Source organism: Lates calcarifer, linkage group LG18, assembly GCF_001640805.2.
Source record: "Lates calcarifer isolate ASB-BC8 linkage group LG18, TLL_Latcal_v3, whole genome shotgun sequence".
In the NCBI taxonomy this organism is placed as follows: Eukaryota; Metazoa; Chordata; class Actinopteri; family Centropomidae; genus Lates; species Lates calcarifer.
The window spans coordinates 2343390-2365220 of record NC_066850.1 but is presented as its reverse complement, the minus strand read 5'-3'; the positions used below and the strand labels follow the sequence as shown (position 1 = coordinate 2365220).

Genomic DNA, 21831 nt, shown 5'->3' with positions numbered 1-21831 from the left:
TAATCACAGTGCATATATTTAAATTCATTACTGTAAGTTGAGAGACTTCGCTGCTCGTATTGACATCTAATAAATCAAAAACAAAAATGATTTCAAAATGCATTTCAAATTGTGCAAAAACAGTTGAATGCACATAAATATGCCAGAAATGATTCTTTAAAAAAAAACAAAAACACAAATTGTATAAATTCATCACCAGTGCAGAACAGAACAAAAGCATCCACACAAAGCCGAGTGAGGCATCCAGCTGGTTGCCATGGTGACACGGCATAAAGAAAAAAAGCTGAGTGTTTCTTTTTAGCTCCCATCAGTTCAAGTACAAAGAAGCAGAGAGTTTATTTTCCTTTAGTTTCTCTGATGTTTGTGCGTCACACAGACTTTTCACATCAGAAGAGAAATAAATATGGAATCATTTTCAGGCCTGTAACTGACAGTTGCCTTCACGCTGCTTTATTAACGGCACCACTCAGAATAAATTAGATATCACTATGAGTCTCCTTTAAACAATCTATTGTGGATTTTAGGAGTAGGTATAGGAGTCTATGTGAACCATGCGTGTTAAGGTGACAAATATTTTTTTCGTCTTACCTAAATTCTGCCACATGCTGAAGATCTCACAGCCCATCATCACCCTCATGTCTCCATACCTGCGTGATAAAATGTCATGGTTAGAAAATGTGCTCGCTGCAGGCAAATGCTGAGAGAGGCTGTACAGGACAGCATGTTAAGTACTCATTATACTGTGTGTGGCCTACAGCACATTTTGTGTGTGTGGCTGTTTAAAGGTTTGACAGAGAACAGGACAGGATGGCTTGTTGTGTAAGCACATGGCTCATTACAGGCCTTCCTAACACATGCAGCAACGAATACTCTGTGTGTGTGTGTGTGCATTTGAAAGCAGCACTTACTTTTCCAGTATCTTCTTCCTCTTGGAGGGAGAGAAGGACTCCAGTTGAAGACAGGGTTGGTTGATAAATATTACGGACAGGTAGAAATACGAGTCCCACACCTAAAAATGGCAGCAGAAATATCAGCTTGTCAGTCCTGTGCAAAAACTTCCCCCATCCAACTTAAAGTTTTCTGGAATTCAGGCAAAAAAAATTAGGATCATTTGCCACTGGTATCCATGGATTCTTGATATTTGAGAGGTATGTTGTGGTGAATACTATCAGTTACAGGAAATTATTTGTTTACCAGAAGAGGAGACTTAATTTAATTAACCGATCTCTTGCTTTTTTATCACTTCTTTTTTCTTTCTGCTGCTTTTGGTTCTGTCTATTTTTGTTCTTCGGCTTTCAGAGAAATGTTATTGTCTGCCCTAAGGTTTGATTAATGGTATTTAGCTCTGTTTTATGTGTGAATATCTGTGAAGGCTTTTGTTTTGAAAATAATAATGTCCAAAAATAATTAAAAACTGTATCTGGCTGAGTGTCTGCAGGCGCACCTGATGCCGCAGCCTTTTTCAGAAGTGAGGCTGTTTGATACTCCAGAAAGTTTTGAAGCAGATCTCCACACAGACACACGTCTAAAGACTGGAACATTTTCCCTACCTTGTAGTCAAACTTGTCATTGAGGAAGTTTTTCCTCAGAGCGTCAGAAAGGTAGAGGACAGTCGTGATGATGACACTAAAACAACAAGAGAAAGAAAATGAGAAGGAGGGTTGAAGGGTTGTTATGTCACCTTGGGGGGGGGGGGGGGGGGGTGAGTGCATCACCATGGACAATTCACATATTAATCAAACAGGGCCTTTTGAAGAGTAACGGTTTAGGGGTGATTGTGTTGCATAGAAATGAAGTTCAAATATAAAAACCCAAGGGAAAACCAAGAACACAACAAAGTGGCACTTATGAAATTGTTAAGTTCCAGTTTTCTGAATCTAAAGAAATGTTTGACTAAAATCTCTGGGATGATCCACAAACTTCCATTTGAAATACAAAGGTCTTTATGGCTGAGTGGATACAAGTATTTTCATTGACCTTTATGTATCACATTATCTATGCACTGCATTCAGTAGTGTCCTTCAGAGTGGCACGGTGCATTAGCTCTGGATCCACTCTCATTTGTGATGAGAACACTCAAACTTCTCAGACGTTTTTTGGTTGAATACCAAACTTATTCTTTGGCTAAAACTCCATGGATCTCTGCTGATGATGACTGAGCACATGTTTAAAATTGCATGTCTAGGGCGTCCTCATGGCCCTGTGGTCTAGTATTCTGACCGAGAACTTTTGTTGCATGTCATTTCCCCCCATGCTCTGTCACGTGTGTGTGGTCTTACTTGTTGGTGACCAGCCGCATGACGGTCCAGTCCTTAGGGAACATTTCTGGTCGGATTAGGATCCTGAAGACTGTGAAGATCTGAAGAAGGAAGTCCTGTAACAAACACAGCAGACATGCAGTATTTACATCACAGTCTTAATGCTGTCTCTCTCCATGGTGCTGAAATATTCTAAATCAAGCTCCGTGCATGTCACTCCTTCAATGAAAAAACTCAATAGGGAACTTTAGCTATTATATGTTATATACCTGTAACTTATAGAATACCACTGCAGGATATTCAAAAACTCTAACTATAACGACCTATACAGAAAATTACAAAGAGTATCAGTGATTCTATCAGCATGTTCACACCTATTTTTCCACTCCAGTGTCTGTTCAATCATTTCCTGACACTTACTTAGGATACTTGTGATAGAAGTACTAGAATTAAAAGAATGGAAATCACCCCTCTTGGATAAGTGCTCTCAAGCTAAGAAGAGCATGTTACCTCTCTGCTGTTTCTAACATTCAGTGAACGGATATTTCTCACTGGAGGGAACTTGTGACCTCGTGAACTCTCTCTGTCTGTTTTTCTGAGCTCCCATCGTTCTGCTCTTCTTCAGCAGTAACATATACATTTGCAAATGGAGAGTTGTTGAAAACTATTTAGAAAAGTGGATGATGCCTCGAGTATATTTCTGTATGTACTGGCATATACTGTAAATACTGAGGACCTGGCTGAGACTGAGTAATGAGAAGATGCATGGCCATGTGTACAGAAAGAGGAAAGTATCTGAAAAGGATAAATTGCATTGTAATTGGCTGGCACATATTTTTATTAATGCTCTGCTTTATCTAGCCAGCTACAACCTAAGTGCTATCAGATCCCACTGGAATAAAATTAATCATCGCAACCTTGTAAAATCTATTTGCTTTTAACATATCATTGCATCTATGATCAGCTTTAGATTGCATTTAATGAATGACACAGAGGTCACATTATTGGCCATTATTCTGCAGTGCAGGTGGGAGTCAAACATCCATCTCTCCCTTTTTATTCTTTTACTTCAGCTTCAAACTCTGACACACACGTAGTGAGTGAGAGTGCTGCCACAGACAGACAGATATGGAGAGAGAGAGATGGATGGATGCGGTGGTCTTACCCTCAGGTCGTCTTTGCTGCTGAATGCCTGCAGCAGCTGCTGGTAGTGTCTGTCACTCATCTGTCGCAGGAGTGCCAACAAACACGCCACAAACTCTCCCTGGTGAAACAACACACACACATAAGTAAAAGAAAAGTTTGTACTTTTAGCATAGGAAACAGAAAAGGAAGCCTTCGTTTCATCCAGTCTACTGAACGCCTCTATTAGCTTCTACTGGCAACCAGTAGTGAAAGTCTATTACAAGTGGAACAACCCTCCTCCCCTGCTTGAGTGTCCATCAACCCACAGTGATGATGATGATCTCATCATTATCCACTTCACCGTTCCCCTTCTGAGCTGTGTTGTGTTATAAATCTTAATTATTGCCATTAATGTTAATAATGTTAGTGGAATTATAGTCGCCACAGCAGCAACTCAATTTAAAAATCTATAATTACTCTTGCACATTTTGTTAAGTCCCAAAACAATTTACACACTCTTAAGGACACACACACACACACATACACACAGACTGATAAAACACACATACAGTGACATCCTGGAACTGGAGTCTCATGGCAGGGCCAGTAGACTGGGGCCGGTTGCTAATTTCCAGGATGGTCCTCAGCAGAACTCCCAGCAGGCTTTCCACAATTAGCTCCACCTCTTCCGACACTACAGGCTCCTACACAATGGAGAAAACACACACACACACACACACACAAAACTGAAATACTCTTCACCTTCAGAGAGTATTCAAATATATAGAAAAAAAGAAAGATCCCTTTTTAGCCAAAGAGTGAATCTAAAATGTCAGGGAAAACCTTGAAATTCAGACGACTCTATTCCCTCTTCTTTTTCTGGCAGCACAACCTTGAACTGTGATTGACAGCTGACGTCATTCTGCCTCTCAGCCAAACTCTGCCCCCTATAATCTCACTGTCATTGCAGTTTTAATGAGTTTTGAACCAGTAAGTGTGGGGACTAATAAGAAGAAGTTTCAAGGCTAAGAGCAACATTTTCAAACTCTAAGTTCACATGGAAAGAAGAAAATGGAAAAGAATAAAAGAAGGTAGAATAAAAAGGAGAAAGAGACAGCTAAAGATTAAACCAACTCAAAGAGAGTGGAGGATAAACTAGTGTGTGTGTGTGTGTGTGTGTGTGTGTGTGTGTGTGTGTGTCTGTGTGCATCTCCCCCTGGTCTCTACCCCTGACAAGACAGGCAGGTCTTGGGCAGAGCGATAATGAGAAGGAGCCTCAGCCTGGCACATTGACTGCCACTGCTGTCACTTCCCTTTAGATGCAGTGCCACTCTGTGCATGTGTGTATTGTCTGTGTGTGTGTGTGTGTGTGTGTGTGTGTTCTGCTGGATGCCTTTACCACTAGCTGCCCCTCTGGCAGCGAACAGTGCTGAGCCAGGCGACCCAAGCTGCTACACACAGACACACAAATCACACACACGTACACACACAGCTCTAAGTGACTGCCACTTCGACAAAGCCCATCGCTAAATTGATGGGTCTCATTACTGGACTGCACGGCTGCCAATGTCCCTGTTACCAAGACTAATTGACCATATACTCACAACAAAACAATCTGCTGTTGCAAAGTATTGGCGAGGAAATTGCTCTAAGACTAATTCCTCTGGCTTTGACCGCCTTTAAAGTTATTTGCCAGTTGTTATAGAGGCAAATCTCTTACACAACCTTGTAAAATATAGAATTCATAGCAACTGCACAGGATACTGTCACTGTGCATAAGTGGGAGATCTCAGCCAAATTATTTTAGATGTAAATCAGTTTTGTGCAACAATATACAAATTTGATGAAGCTGTATTTCTGCTGCTGCTACTGCAGCGAGCAGGGAAGATAGCTTAAAGGAATAATTCGACATTTTGGGAGACATACTTAATCCTTTTCTTGCTGAGAGTCAGGTGAGAATCTGATTTCTGTATGCTTAAGAGGTAAGCGGTGAGCTTTAGGAGGTGCTGGTGGGAGGATTTGGGATTTTGTTACCGCTGGCAAAGCCAGGCTAACTGTGTCTCCTTGTTTTCAGTCTTACGCTCCTGGCAGTGGCTCCTTCTTTAGTACCTCATCTAACTCTCAGCAAGAAACTGAATAAGTGAATGTAATACTCACTGCCGTGCCATTCTCCTCCTTCTTGATGAGAGACAGCATGCTGGTGAGGATGCGGGCGCACATGACCAGGTCTCTCTGCTCCTGCATGTGGGCCTGGAGGACGCGGAGCACCACTGGCAACAGGATGCACCGTGACTCTGCAAAACACACACAGACGCTGTCAGACATCAAAGACATAGTGATGCAGAGAGCCATGCCATGAGTTCATGCTTTTTCATGTGGTGTTTCTTAAATAATTGTACAGAAACTTTGGGAGCATGCTGGACATAAAACACCGACACAGTAACAATTAGCCAAGGTGTGTTCTCAAATGAGTTCACTGCAGAAGTGCACAACCATACAGTATAATAATAGTGTGTGTGTACAAGCTAAAATGTATCACTGATCATTTTCTGCATTTCGTGGATGAATCTCATTGGTCAAATCTGTTTGTTTCCCTCTGTGCTGTTTATTTTTCCTCTGCTGCTCATAATCTCTGTGCAAGCCTTTTTGTATTTGTGTTATTTGCTCACATTGTTTTGCTGCATCAGGCTTTCATTGTGTTTACAAACATGTTTAATTATGTATGCATATTAAAGTGTACATAGTGCATCTGTTTGTGTCCACACATCTTTACCTGGGTTAATGTAAAGCTGGCTCTCCACGGTTTTGGCAATGCACTGCAGTTTGACGGCCTCCAGGGGGCAGTCAGACGTGGACAGTGGTGGGCAGGCTGCCCAGCGTCTCCCTGACGAAGCCGGCCACCTCTCGCACCGTGAAGATCTTCAACAGCTCGCCATAAACTGCTGGAAATGTCCGCAGGAACACCGCCTAGGGAGGAAGGAGCAATGTTCAAACAGGCACAACAACTATACTCCTCATACTGATACATACATACATATATTTTTTTCTATGTACATCTGTGTTGATGGAGAGCTGTTTTATTGGAAAAACAAAAGTCCATTTTTACTATTGTGCTGTGAATCACTGGCCTGGACTGGCTTTGGATGGAGCCCATGGCAGTCTGGGATTATGTGGATTAAACTAAAGGACTGCTCCAGTGGGACTGCTGTCTGTCGCTGTTTGGAGCTCTCTGTCTGATGCTCTTTCTTCCTGTCAAGTTCTGTCAGATTCTCGCCGCACCACTGAAAAATGAAGATTGCTAATATCTAGAGCGGCGTCTCATTTTTTTCTGTTTTTTTTTTTTTTACCTTCTTTCATTTATCCAGGAAAACCCGACAGAGGACAGAAGCTGTTTTTCAATAACAGCTTTACTGCCACAGGTGTGTACTTTTGACAAAATGTTGGTTTAAATGGTTTAGACCCACCCTCGACTCTATGAACAAGGTTGACTCGACAGAAATCATATTTTTGTTTTGCATTAACATAAACACATTAAATATGTTCTAGTTATGTGACTAGTTACGTTTTAAAATCCATTTAGAGCTCTCTCAGTCACGAATAAAAATACATTAAAAAACAGAAAGACAGAAAGTGTGCCAAATTGAAATTCATATGACAACCTGCAACTCTCTAACAGATCTGATACATGACATATTAGGAGCATAAACACACAAACAATCACAGGCCAGAAAAGCTTGAGAAATCCTATGCTAATTGTTCTGAGGGACCACTTGTTCCTCATGTCAAATTCCATCTGTGCAGAAATTCACTGACATTCACTTCATAAATTAAACAATATTCAGGGACCACTCCAGCAACATATGGTCATTAGTATTGATGGGACAACATCACTGTGTGTGTTCAGTCCTCAGCATCCTGTGATGTAAACTACGACACATCTCACATCATAAGTGCCAAATTATGTGTACCTGGCTTTGCTGCTTGTGTGTGATTTGTGGCCGGTATGTGTGTGTGCCCACATGTCAGAGATTAACTGGGATTAGCATTAGCCTGACCTGCATCCTCCCACAGCTATTGTTGTGTTGAGAAAACAGATTAGTTGAGATCAGAAGTCAGGGGAGGGATAAAGTGGAGATTTTCAGACAGCATGGAGAGGGCAGAACTGAAATAGCGGATGTTACCCCAATAATCTCATTTTCATGGCTTCAAAGTGAAACTACAAAGTGACTGCAGGAGTGAGTGGAGGGTTTAGAGCAAGACTGGTTTGATAACTCAACTCTTTCTGTCAGTCTCTTGAGTGTACCGTTATAATTGTTTAAATGAGCTATGAAAAGAAAACCTAATGAACTATTTTTCCTATGCTAGAACAAAACATATGTTCAGGGTTCAGATGGGTGAGGCCAACACCAAGAAAATAAATTGTGCTTAGGAGAATTAATACAAACACACACACAAACACACGTCTGACTGCACTCCTGAGAGCTCCCCAGGACTGAGTCTATTGAATGAGCACATGGTTCTAATTGAATAAAGAGGCAAATAAGAACATAGAGGAGTGAGACAGAAGAAAAAGAGGAGGAGGGTACAGAGGAGGTAGAAACAAAATGCAGGTATTTCTCCAACTAGTGTGCTACAAAAAAAAAACAAGACACCATATACAACCACACAAGCAGCTGTTTCTAGTTTCTAGTGTGTAATTAGGATTATCTTTGGCGTCTTCAGCTTGTTTGTTTAGGTCTTGTTGGAAATCAGTGAAGGCGGCTGCCCTGCTGTGCAGACCTCCCACCGGAAAAGGAAAAGCTGCCACAGAAAATTCCTATTTCGACTCCAGACCCTCCGGCAGCGTGAAATTCAATTACAGGCAATTTCTCACCTATCACAACTGCATTAACAGGAGTCCTCGAGAAAGAAAACATAATGTGGTGCACATGTGCCAACAGGCACAGATTTGCACTTTCACAGACACACACAGATGCACACTTGATGATCATAGAGGCACAGAGGAACTGAGACATGTTCATGCATGTCAAAGTCAAACACAGACACACATACAGAACATATACCTGTGTTTGTGCGACTGGACTGGTGCCTTTGTTTTCCTGTGAGAGGAAAAAGCGGATGGACATGAAGAGCTCGTGGATGCAGACTCTGAACTCGTCCTCATTCTGGCCTCCGGTGGCCAATGAGAAGAGCCGGCGAGATTGGATAATGTACTTGAAGATGTACTCGCTGGCCTGGAGGACAGAGGGAACAATCATTTATCATTTGTTGGGTAATGAAAAAGACTCGCAAGCCAGACTTCCCTTTAAGTAAAAATGGTCACAGAGCAATGTAATATTAAACTGTGCCCTGATGTATTTAATCCTAAAATGAGCTTTATGACTCAATTTAACTGAAAGCAAAAAGGTTGTGGTGCACACTCGTGTTGAAATGCCAAAAATACTGATAATCAAATCATTGTTTTAAGCAATCTATCATGTAATTAATGAATTCAATGAAGGCCAATTGTGAGAATCTGAGAGGCTGATAAAGCCTAACAAGCCTAATAAAAGACATACACAAAGAAACCCTGCAAACACATCTGCAGAGCACCACTTATTTATTATTTACTGCATGACACAGTAACATTTATGTTCTGGTGCAGGATGTATTCTGTGAATGATAAATGGGAAACTGCATTACAGAAGCTGCAATGTGCCTCTCTGACGGTGTATCTGCATGAGCCATTAGAATAATGTGATATGGATTCCCAACACCAGAGGCACCAGCATTTCTGCTGATTAAAATTGCATGCAGCGTAATAGACAGAGGAGGGGAATAATGAATGGTGGCGCAATGTGTTCACTGCTGATGGGGAGATAAATTAGCAGGGTGGCTGAGAGAGGCAGCAAGTTTGTTTGTTTGTATTTCTGGAAGCATCTGTTTGTGTATCGCGTGATTGTGCGACTATAAAGACAGCTGCATGTCAGAGTACAATTTGAAAATAACACTCTTGTCTACTCTTGTATGTATTTCCTGTGTATGTGTGTGTGTGTGTGTGTGTGAGTGATACCAAATGTCTCACCTTGAGCACCTGCTGTATGTGATCCTGATGCTCTGCGTCAACAATGCGGTCCACGTACCACTTCAGTACTTTGATCAGGTCCCTAGAGAAGAAACACACAAACACACACACACACACACACATATCACCATTCACCTCTAGCAACATTGCACATGGTCTTTCCCACTGGATTTGGCAAATATAGATGAGGCAATGCAGCATTTTAAAATGAAACACTTCACATCAAACACTGTTTAAATCCATTTCTGAGAAAACTCTACCACTCACTTACCAGTATTTTGTAAATATGACTGATTTAAATATTACAGTTTGGAGTAATGACAAGTTAATCCAATGAAAATGCCTTGCTGCATTTTTAAATAGGTGAATTATGGAAGGAAACTCTTGAAATCTAGTCTGATATTTCAAGAGAGGCGTACTTTTAACAGTTACCTGGTGACAGAAAAAGGATTTTCTCATTCTAATCAAAACTAGATGACATCTTGGCTCCCTATTAATAACTTCAGATAGTCACAATAAGAAAAAATAGTGTGTTAATTAAGGTGTGACACTTCTAATGAAACAGTATCACAGGTAAAAGAGCTGAAAGCAGATGGATGTGGCAGCAGCATCCTGAATAGTTGTGTACAATACTGACAAAAAAAGAAGACGACGACAGCACCAGCACGATATCTTAGCAGGTACAGAGAGTGTGAAGGAGACAGCCGGTGAGAACAGCAGGTCATGAAAATGTGTGTATGTCTGTGTGTGCGTATGCATGTGATAGACGGGAGGAGAAACGAGGAGGTGGGTGAATTTCATAATTCACTTTTCATCAGCCAGGGGGCACCATAGCCATTTTATTCACACTTGTATTCTGACTAAATCAAAGCCCAGAGCTGAGCGGAGCCGCCTCCCCGCGCACTGACGTAGGCCGGCCTCTGTGACCGGCCTGTGATGTGATACTTCATTACAATACAATATGCAGGAAAGGCTGCAGTACTGCGCGCTCAAGGTGCTGGCCACACTTTGCAGAAGTGAGGGCTGTAGTGTATATACCTGTAGGACAAAGCTCCAGCAAAGTGGCTCTCAATGTAGGTGTCCATGACTGGTTTAAAGTGCTGGAATTTGCTGTCCTGGAGAAGGTTGATGATATGGACCTGGAAAAAAAATGATAAGACATATCAGAAAAAGATTTTAGTGTGTGTGCAACTTATTTAAGCCCTTAAAATACAGCTTTCCCTTGAAGAAGCTTTATGTTAGAAATAAATCATCTTATCCCACACCTGTCTGACACTATCATATAAATTCTACATCAGCTTTTCATTGCAGCTTCATAATGTTTAAACTAGGCCAGATATTCAAACTAAAAACTCCATGTTTTTATGACCACACCATTACATCAGATGGACATCTTGTTTATCATTTTATACATATTTCCTTTAGTTCTTTGACAACTTCAGGATCTCCAGTTTAAATAAAGTTCTGTGGGTTTGAATAGTGTTTAGCTGCACAGACTAAACTAACCTGAGCCTGCACTGAATTTGGATTCGATTAAACTAATAGTGATATCTTAGTAGTTAGTGCTATCCCACAATATAATAACAACCAAACTAAAACCAAGTTGTTTGCACATATTACTCCATGTTTCCCTTGAGCTCTGGTTGTTGTGAAATGCACTGAATTTGTCCAAACCACAGAAGATAAGTCCACTTGTCAGACTTGTTGGATTGATCTCAGAACCACAAAAAGGAAACCTGATGACTGCACCGGCTCGCTAGACCTTTTCATCATTGATAACACCACACTGAGAGGAGAGAGTGTGTTCATGTGTCAGCGTGAGAATGATGGAGAGAGACAGAGAGAGAAAGAGAGAGATCGATTCCTGTCCTCGCTCTATCAGTGCAGTGCAGTATGACCGGGGTGAGATTGGTTCAGCGAGCTCTGAAGCGTTACATCACTAGATCTTTCGCCAACAGTTAGTTTGTGTTTCTGTTTTTCTGTGTTTGACTCAAACACTACGAGATTGTGTTTGACACACAAGAAAAACAGGAAACAGCAAAAACAAAAAGACTCACAGAAATGGACCAGACCGTTAATTAGGACGATTTACTTACCAGTGAATCAAACACTTTCAGCCCATATCTCTGAGAACTTTCATCCAGAATGCCAAACAGAGTGTCCAGGGTGTCCTGTAGAAACTGGTAAAGGGAGAAGGACAAATTTGACTTTTCAGTTTGTGAAAATCCGCAGCCTTTCAACTTGAACTAAAAAAACACGCAGACTGAAATCAAATCAGAAACAATCAATACTATGAATGCCAGCATAGCGCGAGCAGTTCAGGGCCAAGAATCTGATTGTGGGCCTACTTTGACAATCTCCGAGCCATCGATCTCCTTCAGCTTAGAGAGGCTGTCGTTGATTCTTTCGGGGTGGGCTCTCCACTTCAACAGGTCCAGCATATCACCTGAGGAAGGACAAGGAGAGGGAGATAGAGAGAGATGAAGCGATATAAAAAGGGAGAAGTGACAAGCAGAAGAGATAAAGACACGCCTCTTGTTTGTTTGTAAAGAAAAGCAGGATTATGAGAGCGACACGCACCTCAGATCACAAAGCATCACCACACCCTTCAATTATAGCCCAAAAACTCCACCGAATCCAAACAAATGATGACATTTTCAAGTGCAGCGGGATAAAGGAGATAAAAAGTCATTTTCCTGAGCCAGAGTCCCCAGACATGCGCATGAATAAAACATAAGCCTCGAGAAGAAAGTCTTTTAGCTGTCTCTTCGGATTCTGTTCAACCTGAAGCGTGTCTTTTTTTGCAACTTTACGTGTGAATTTGTGTCTACGTGTGCATGTGTTTGTTTGTGCGTGACTGATTTTGTTTGTACCAATCTGTCAAATATGTTTCTTTCAACAAAAACTCTGCAATCCTTCTATAATCAATTCACCAACTAAATCAAATGTATTCAGGACATTAACAGCCTGTTGCAAGTAAATTGTGCCTGTGGCTTTTATGTTTATATATTCTACCAGCTACTTAATGAGGTAAAAAAATGATTCATCATTCACAGTTTTTTAAATTCAGAAACACCGGTGTCTGGTAAAACAGTTAGAGTCTGGAGAAGTTTGGAACGTATAAGTGACTCAGTGGAGGAAAACAAACATCTACTCTGTTGTTTACTATAGAAATTTCAATTTATCTTCACTGCTGGCAAATTGTTTTTTTCACCATGAATGAAGCCAGCTAGTCCTGCTGAAGTAAAACTACACTTACTACACTTGCAAACTGGAACCATCCTGCATATTCACAGGTTTATTCACACTCTTGGACAGAAATACCACTGTCTCACTCACAGAGCCTGTAGCTTCCTCTCTGTTTTTTCCTTTAACATATGGCTTTTTACCATTTTGTTTACCTTTTGTGAAGTGGCGAGCGCTATCTTTGGCAGAACTACTTCTATGGTCTACTTGCTACACTGTAGGGACGCACAGGACGACACAGTGCAGCAATGTACGAGCTAACTCCAGTTAAAAATGTGACGACAGTTCGAGCACAGCAGCCAAACACACCTCGCCAGGCAAGTGGCCAAAAATGTCCATCCCTGAGTAAAGTTTACCGTTCTGCGTGAGCTTGGTGGAGCAGAGGAAACTGGTGATCCAGAAAGACTCCTTGGTGCCTTTCAGCGTCTGGTTGTTGGACGGGAGGTTGGCCTTAGAGAATGGCAGCTTCAGGTAGCGCGAGCAGTCTGCCAAGCTGGTGTTCTCCTCACACTGGAAACGAAAAGACAAAGAAAAACACACATTTTAAAATGGGCAGAGCAGGTTAACAGGAAAGCAGTGGAAGAATGTGATGTTATAAAGTGGATCAAATGTGGGTGAGTGTACAAAAATGTCATAGGTTTATATATCATAGCACAGGCTTATAGTTGTGGGCTGTACATCAATCGTGACTGGTGAAGCTATAAATCACAGAACACTGACAGGAGGATTAAAACTTTGTTTAAGGCTCTGAGACAAACACTCAGCCTGTTGCCATGATAAAAATGCAGAAGCTAATGATGAGATTTTGTTATTTCTGGGATTTAATATGCAGCCTTAATGCACAGCTGAGGCTGTTTGAGCTCCAAAGCCACCACACAGTTTGGACTGATTCTTCTGTGTCTATTTTGGGTCTAAGGAGAAACTAGGCCATGCCAGTTTCATTGAGCTTTTCAGCAACTTCCATCTGGCATTAGAATGGGCCTTTCCCCCCCTCAATGGTGGGAACACACCAGGCTACCGGAATTGTTCTCTAAAACTGGCAGGTTAAGGGTGGTTTGGTGAGGCTAAATCTGGCAACACAAGAGGAAAGAGGACAATGAAAAAAGGAGTCTTCGCTCTTAACGACAGCTGAAATAAACTGTAGTTAACAGCAGAATAAATAATCAGACTTTTGGTCTCTGTTCTGCCTCACTGCCAATAAAATGTATGAATGCACTCCATGCTTTTCCGTCCTCCGCAAAGCCTCAGGTTTATGCACACACCCTTTGCCTGCAGCTGAGGAAAAGCATGTAGTCTGCAATTATTCTCAATTACACCCAAGACAGTCTTGCAGAGGCTTTTAACTAGGGATGCTGGCCATTTTATTTGCTTTGGTCTTTTGATGTGTCAAACCTAAAATGTGTGAAAAGATGACTGTGAGTCTCTTAAGGTCTATAAAATGCAGAAAATGGACACAAAGGTCATACTAAATACAGAGATAGAGACGGGCACAGTAGGCCTGCAACAACAGGAAACACACATACATCCAGGTGAGTAACAACTGCTTCATACAGAAGCACAAGCAGACATACATAGGGGTTACATTCAATATTACAGCTTGACAAAGTTACGTAAGTGGACATTAGTCATTGGCCGGTCAGTCTGAAATGGAGTGATGTGAGTTGTTTGTCAGTGTGTGGCACCAAACAGTGTGACAACAGAACGAGTGCCTTTTGCCATTTAGAGCAAATGATTCATGTAATTATATACAGTGTGTAAGCCCATGCAAAGTAACCTTGACAACACCTGTGTGAAGCAAAACAGTGAGTGTGGTTCACTTTGAGAATCTTCATTTTACTAACTCGCTGGATGATCATGGAAATCTGTTCTCTGTGATTGGGGAAGTTTGCTTGTTTTAAAATGACATTCTAGCCATTAGAATCATGTATAATACAAGGGGCTATGTGGACAGTAAAACACTATGATAAAGGCCAAATAGCTTGATTTATAATAAAGAGCAGACCACTCATACATTATTGAAATCAAGACACTTTCTGTTGGCGTCAGTCTTGGGTGGAATTGCATATCTGGATGAATATTTCTGCACTGCGTTGTCAAAGATGCAGTCAATTCCATTCCATGTCGCTCAGTCAAAGTCTTGACAGTGAGGGTGTGCGGGTTTTACCTTATGGATAATGAGCTCGTGGGTGCCATCTGGCAGAGTCCTGCCATCCTCCTGCATCAGAGGAACAAAGGAGTAGCCAAACAGTTTCTTCTCTCCCTTGTCTTTAGCTGTCAAACAACAACACATGGACATGACAATGAGTCCAAAAAACACAAGCACAGGCTGCAAAAAAACTAACAAAAGACAAGAGCTAATATTATGAAACCAGTGATGCGTCTCTTCTCATGCAGATTAAAATTAATACATTTAAAAAGCAGAACTATCTCATCTGTAATTTATATTCATACCTTAAACTGTAACTTCACCAAGATGAAAACTATTCTTGACCTCTTCTGGTTTCATTTGAACTATATTTACTTTGAGGTGTTTTTGAACACTAGTGTTGCTAACAAGGAATGCCTTGAAGAGCGGGTCCCACTCTACTGGCATGCACACACACAGGTGATGAGATAAATATTACTGCTGTCAGTTTCAGTACAATACACCAGGAAAATCCAGGGAAGAGGACGAGTGCTGGCCCATGTAAACAACATGGACGTAAACAATGCAGGTTTCAAAATATTCAAAACATCAACCTCATGAATTTTTGATGAGGCCTCAGTGATACACATTTTGAAACACTCGATATGAAATGTGTTAGCAAGAAAACTCTACAGGATACCTTTAACTTCTTCTTCTTTAGGTGCTGTTAAGTTACTCTTGGAGGGTCTGATTAACGTGGGCTGCTGTGTTTTTAAGAAGCTTTCTGAAAGCTCTGGGCATAATTTGCATCATGAACACATGTAATCTGATTTATCTGCTGCTTTAGCAATAAAGTGCTAATGTGCGCACAGCGGGAAGTGAGAAGCATGTAGCTAAGAAAGTTTCTATTTCCTTTCTTTGCAACACCACTGATTAATTTAGCCGGCGTCTACCAGTCTTCTTTTTATGTGTGTTTGTTTGTGTGTCTGTGTGTGTGTCTGTGTGTGTTGACTCTCCCAAGAGAAGCACAAGTTGTTCTGTATTAAACTTAGCAATTGGTACTCCTCCACTGCCACTTTATTTCTGTCTTGCTTTGCTGTGATTACGTTTTTTTTTTTTTATACTAGAAAAGTTATTGCTTACAAGACTGTACACTCCTGCTTTTTCGTTGTGTCTAGTTCCCTTCGCACAGGTTTTCCTAATCTATAAACCTTCACACACTTGGACACTGGGAGATTAGGAAAGATTAAATGGTACCGTGTGAAATGCAGGCTTAGCTGAACTGGCAGACCAGGTAGACACTGATGTATTTTTGTTATATTTTGAGACTGCCCTACCAAATACACTATGCTATTATATAGTACAATGTAATAGTTTAGGCTTTTAAATTGTAAACGTGGAGAGACTTTATATTTTTTTCTGTCCACTAAGACAACAACAAAAATAAATAAATAAATCAAGACCAGTTCATTTGACAGCTGTAACAGTAAAGTGTGTGAACTACTCCAAACATATTAAGAAGCAATCAGCTATAATAAAACAAAGTATTGCACTGCTGACGCTGAGAGGGCCTTAGAGTCCCCTTTAGCATCATTTAGGAACAATACTGGACTCCCCACAAACAAATTAACAGTTACCGCTGCTGCATAATAACTACAAAAACAAGACCACATTTAAAAATTATATTTTAAAAAAAATGAGCTTTCTGTTTTGCCTTAACTGAAAATGAGAGTGTCTGCAGGTTGCATTTCTACAGGCAACTTGCCCCCAAGTTTGGTAGCCCTAATAGTATGAGTAATGTGGTCTCCTCAGTCTGGTGCCACCACAGGCCTAAATTGGGCTCTTAATAGGCAGCCCTTGAGTGGCAATGCTAGCACTGCCAGCGGTAATAAGGCCACTATATCTGCTGCACACAGCCACACAGCCTCCCAGCTTGGCATAACAATATTAGCTTGTTATGAGAGCAGAGATTCGGCCGGGTCCCTGTAGCCCAGAGAGAGGGTGGGAGAGACTGAGAGCAATATTTTGGTCATAATTAAAGCTTTGTCTCATTAGGAGGTGAGAAGTTGGACAAACAGTCTCATTATGAGAATACTAAAGCGAGTGCACACTTATACACTTGGATATTGTCTTAGGGGGTGGCAGCAGCTTTGGGGCTTGAGGCTGGATGGTTGGCAGGTTGAAGCGAGCGGGAAAGTGAATGCTTATTGTGCTCTTCTCCCTGCACAACAACACTCTTTACCTTCAACTCCCCTGGATAAGCAACTGAAAAGAAAGCAGGCCTTGATGCCTTGGCAGCTAAAGCGTGAAACTGTGTGAAAGTCTGGAAAAATGTGTTCACTTAACCTTAAGTAAAAGTTATCCACAATCCCTGTTCCTACTTACTGGAGCAGTGGCGGAACTCAAACCGGACATGTGACCCCCGAAACATGTCGACTGGGATGGGAAGCTTGATCTGTTCCGCCCAGCGCGGGCTGTTGTTGTGGTACAGCACCAAGGAGTGGTACTCATCCCCACCTGGTTCTCCCGAGCCGGCGGCCACGTGACTCTGAACGACAGAAATAAGAGAGTGAACAGAGCTGAAGGAGGAGTACGACACAGACAAAGAACAGGAAGCGAAGAGAGGAAATGAGAGGCCAGGGTAAAGAGCAAATTTGAAGGACACAATGAATTAGGCCAATATGTAAGACACGTATAAATAAATGTATCGAGAACCATACACACTCCACAAATGCCAATAAAGTCAGAATGACATGGTTTACATGTGTGTGTTTATGTGTGTTAGAGGGTTGCGTGCCATGCAGTGGCAGAGGCAGTGGCAGCAGGGTTATATTTGAGTCTATTTTCTGTCCAAGGCCGAGGCAGCGCAGGAAACCACAGAGGCAGACTGTCACAGTGCTGCACCAGAAATGGGCAACACACTGGAAAGACACTTAGCTCTCATCTGGGTCAGCGATATTTAAATGAAGAGCTTTGCTCCAAAATAAGACACCCACTATTAAGGGGAAAAAAAGAGTTAACTAAGGATTTAAATAAGGTATTTACTATCCTTAAACATAGTGTTTAGCCCTTAAAATTATATATTTGGAGGAAAATGGAGACATAAACTATGACACATAGTTGCTAAATAAAAAATAAAATGTGTTTTACCTTGAGAATCTGTCCATCGATATCCAGCACATAGACCGTGATCTCTACATTCCTGGCAACGCTCTTCCCACCCTTCTCAAACTCTCCTTTCTCCAGTGTGATGTAAAGGTCATTCCTCATCTCTCCTGCAGGAAGAGGAAGGTAAAAGAAGCAGCGAGGCATTGATTATGCATACAAGTGAGAATTATTAATGATCTCTCAGCAGCTTGACGACAATTCCTACTGTAGTGCTTCATGACAGAGGTGGACAGCATTTACATTACTGGCATTTAAAGATACATCTTCTGCTGACATGAAATCTAAGCCTGTGCTATGACCTTTGACCATCAGAGTGCAGGATATTAAATATGCTATGAGCAGACTGTGAATACCTCCCTACCTCAACGTCAATACAGAAGAACCAGAGATAACTGACACTGACTCAAGTGATATCACTGACAATTTCCCAGACTTCAGTCAGCTCCCTCTGGAGCCACAAAAGGCTTCATACAACTGGTACACATATGCAGTTGTACTATATCTGTAAAATGTCTTTTACATTACATGATTTGAGTAGTGATGCCTTTATATGGAAAACACTTATACAGATACACGGTAATATTTCTATGCTATTTTGGAAACATTATCCTTATTCCTGCAGGCAGATGTACGTCAGGTGATTATCTGGCCAACACACAAAATATACTGTGTAAGAGGATGCACACAATGAAGGTGTGTACAAGGTGTCAGAATTCATTCTGTAGCCTCAAGTTTCAAGTTCAGTCCTTCAACTAATCAAAATAACTATCCACAATCATGAAGAAAATGCAGACCCTCCCTGCACATACACTTTATAAAAATCCTTGTAAAGTCAAGTGTGTTCAAACAAATCAGTGTCTGGGATTTGTTTTAACACACTCAACTTTACAAGGATTTTTATAATTCTCTGTCAAGGCTGTTCCTGCAATCTGCCAAAATATTGAAGGAAAATAACCCCCAGAAGTAATTTTCTACATTTTTTTCATATAATTGCAGCTGAATGTACAATGTCTGAGGCAGGCACACATTTATTTCCTCCTGCAGGACAAGTCAAAATGGTGCAAAGCGAGAGGATAGGCCTGTTTCCTCTGCAGCTGAGCTGTGGTCAGACACATTGTAAAAAAGGTTTCCTATGTAACCTTTGTGTGTGCGTGTTCATCATATCTCTATCTCTAGGGTCAGCATTGATTTTCTGCTTTTAACGACGGTAACCATGGCAACGCAGGGCATTTTATATACACCCATACTGTACACTCAAAGCGCACGCACACACACACACACAAAGACTGCAGGAAGGTGGACGCACAAGGGGGCAGTTTCCTAATGTACAATGGGAGAGCGGGAAGTGGAAAAGGTAGGGGCTGAGCAGCTGCATGAAGAAAATAGTGTGTTTGTGTGTGAGAAAGAAAATGAGGAGAAAGATGCAGTCAGATACAAATCAGATACAAAGAGGGGGAGATGGTTTCCTTTGCCCAAGGGCAGACTTACAGAGGCAGAAAGAGTGAGAGCACTCAGCATTAAGGGTTTGGAGTGAGACAAAGACAAAGAAAGAGACGGTGAACATAAATCTGTGTTAGTGAGGCGCTGGGGGACCCACAGTCTGTGCTTCCTCTTTATCTGTGTGACCAGACAGCACACCTCACTTATTTAAAAGAACATCTTTACTGTGGACAAAAAAAAAAAATCCCCCCTGACGTCTAGCTCTCATAAATGAACAAACAGACAAAGAGTCAGAAAGCTAATTCAGACACTTTCCCTGTCATACTTTCCTCCTGTGTATGTAAATATACACATGTACATTTTAAGCCCCTTGCCTTCTCTTACATTCAAGTGGTTGTACAGTTGTTACCAAGGCAACAAGACCCCATCCAGCTAAGCCTGAGGGTCTCTGCAGGGGTCTGTGTCATTTAGAGAGGCAGCTATCTGAGTGATACCCATCTACCTGAAACTACCTGAATATTTCATCTGTCAGAGGGCACCCTTAGCGTTACCAAGGCAACCACAGTACACAGTATGAGGCAGGTCAATATATACAATATAAATACAAGAAAAACATTAAGTTGAAAGCAGCTATATTACATTATAATCTAAATAAATATATAAATAAATACATTTTATATAGAAAACAAATGTAAACATATTAGGTGGAAAAAAAAACTTGATCTGACAAGATGGACAGAAAAGTTTGATTCATTTTATCCAGTGAGGAATTATAGAAGTAACTCAGTTTAGGTTTGATCTCGTATTAAAAAGGTCAAAATAGTTCAATGAAGTCTTAATGAAGCTAATTTCTCAAATCAGGCCCATAGGCTAGAGGCAGTGATGTGCAGGAATCACATGCTGATCCCCAGTCAGTGAGTGCTGGATGAAGCTCCTGTACATACTGGAGGAGGGAAATGAAGGTGTGTCTCTTACCTGGCATGATGACATCAGAGAAGCCCAGTTTCCTGGTGATGGACACGCCCCGGGTGAAGAGGACCATGTACTCCCGCCTCAGCTGCTCTATGTCTCCGTGGAGGAGCTGGAGAGCCACTGCTAGGCCTAGAATGAAATATAGGCAGAAAAGATCAAACCCTGAAATATTATTTTCCTGTATACAACAACGAAATGGCTTTGATTTCTCATCCCTTACCAATGCCACTCAAAATATATTATAACCACATTCCCAAATCTATAAACAATCATATATTGGTGAGCTCAGAAAAAGTATTGATGAGGGTATAATTCAGGTTTTATTAAAGCTGCATGGACTTGCAAGTCAAAAAACTACAGTTATATCTGCCAATAACAACACTTATGTGTATGGACAGCAAGCAAACACCCACGCACACATAAACAAAAATGCAAACAGCCCTGTGAGTCACCCCCAGTTCATTTTATTAAGAGGAAATCCTACATGAAGGCTGCTGTCTCAAATCAATATCCTTATGCAATAACTCCAAATGTCAGCACAGCTAAATTAAAGCAGTGAGTTGTGATTAGAGCTCAAAAAAGATGATGAGGATTATTATTGTTGTGGATGTTTTGGGGAAAGTCGGGAGGCAGTGGTGAAACGGTTCATTAGGTGAGGCGAGAAGGCTGCATATCAGATAGATAGAGGGTAATGCCTTAATTTAGTCATGGCTGGATTTAGCTATTGCTTCACTTTGTTATGTGGAGTAACAAATTAGATCACCAAGATGTTTTTAACTACTGCAAATTTAAGAAACTTTTTTCTGTGGTGTGATCATTCTGATCTGGTAGAGTAAATGCCTATAACTCAGATTCTGGTCTTTACTTCATTTTGACTAGAATATTTAGTCACTGTGTTTCGGTTTTGTAGGGCAGTGCACAGCTTGCGCTTCTATGACGCAGACCATTCCTCTGGTCTGAATAATTCAAAAATCACACAGAGTCCATCAAGTTGTTCAAAGTGGCACAAAGGTCTGGTTGGAATTCAAAGGAGAGTCTCATTAAGTTCAGGGGACATGTTTTTTTTTCTACCCTGGCTTTATCTTCCGGCCCCTTAATGTGGATCAAGCCTTTGGCATTTAAACACACATAAACAAAAACACACACACACACACACACAGACACAGACTCTAAAAGCTGCTGCAGGGCTACAATTAGGCAAACCAGCTTCATTACTATGCTGCCTGGAAGATGGAGCTGACGCTGACAGAAAAACTCTCAACCTTTGCTGCCCTCAGCCCACCCGGCCTGCCTCTTCACAAACTCAAAAAAAAGAAAAATAACAACTGAAAAACAAAACAGTAGAGTTGTCGCTGCCTCTTCTGTCACTGCCTACACATGCATGTGGAGGTGGGTAGCTGAATTATCTACCTGACCTGACTCATACAGAGCTC

The 21831-nt window shown here is 41.3% G+C and overlaps 1 protein-coding gene across 1 annotated transcript in view; it reads right to left on the bottom strand.

Moving 5' to 3' along the window:
• dock4b (dedicator of cytokinesis 4b) overlaps positions 1-21831 on the bottom strand; it is a 103129-nt gene that overhangs the window by 28998 nt on the left and 52300 nt on the right. Inside the window, 19 exon segments of the mRNA XM_051077548.1 lie at positions 589-647; positions 909-1009; positions 1551-1626; positions 2280-2374; positions 3424-3522; positions 3953-4087; positions 5541-5677; positions 6157-6229; positions 6231-6350; positions 8447-8617; positions 9448-9529; positions 10486-10586; positions 11544-11627; positions 11796-11893; positions 13050-13203; positions 14858-14964; positions 17204-17366; positions 17969-18093; positions 20402-20527. Coding sequence (XP_050933505.1) covers positions 589-647; positions 909-1009; positions 1551-1626; positions 2280-2374; positions 3424-3522; positions 3953-4087; positions 5541-5677; positions 6157-6229; positions 6231-6350; positions 8447-8617; positions 9448-9529; positions 10486-10586; positions 11544-11627; positions 11796-11893; positions 13050-13203; positions 14858-14964; positions 17204-17366; positions 17969-18093; positions 20402-20527 — 2106 coding nt within the window.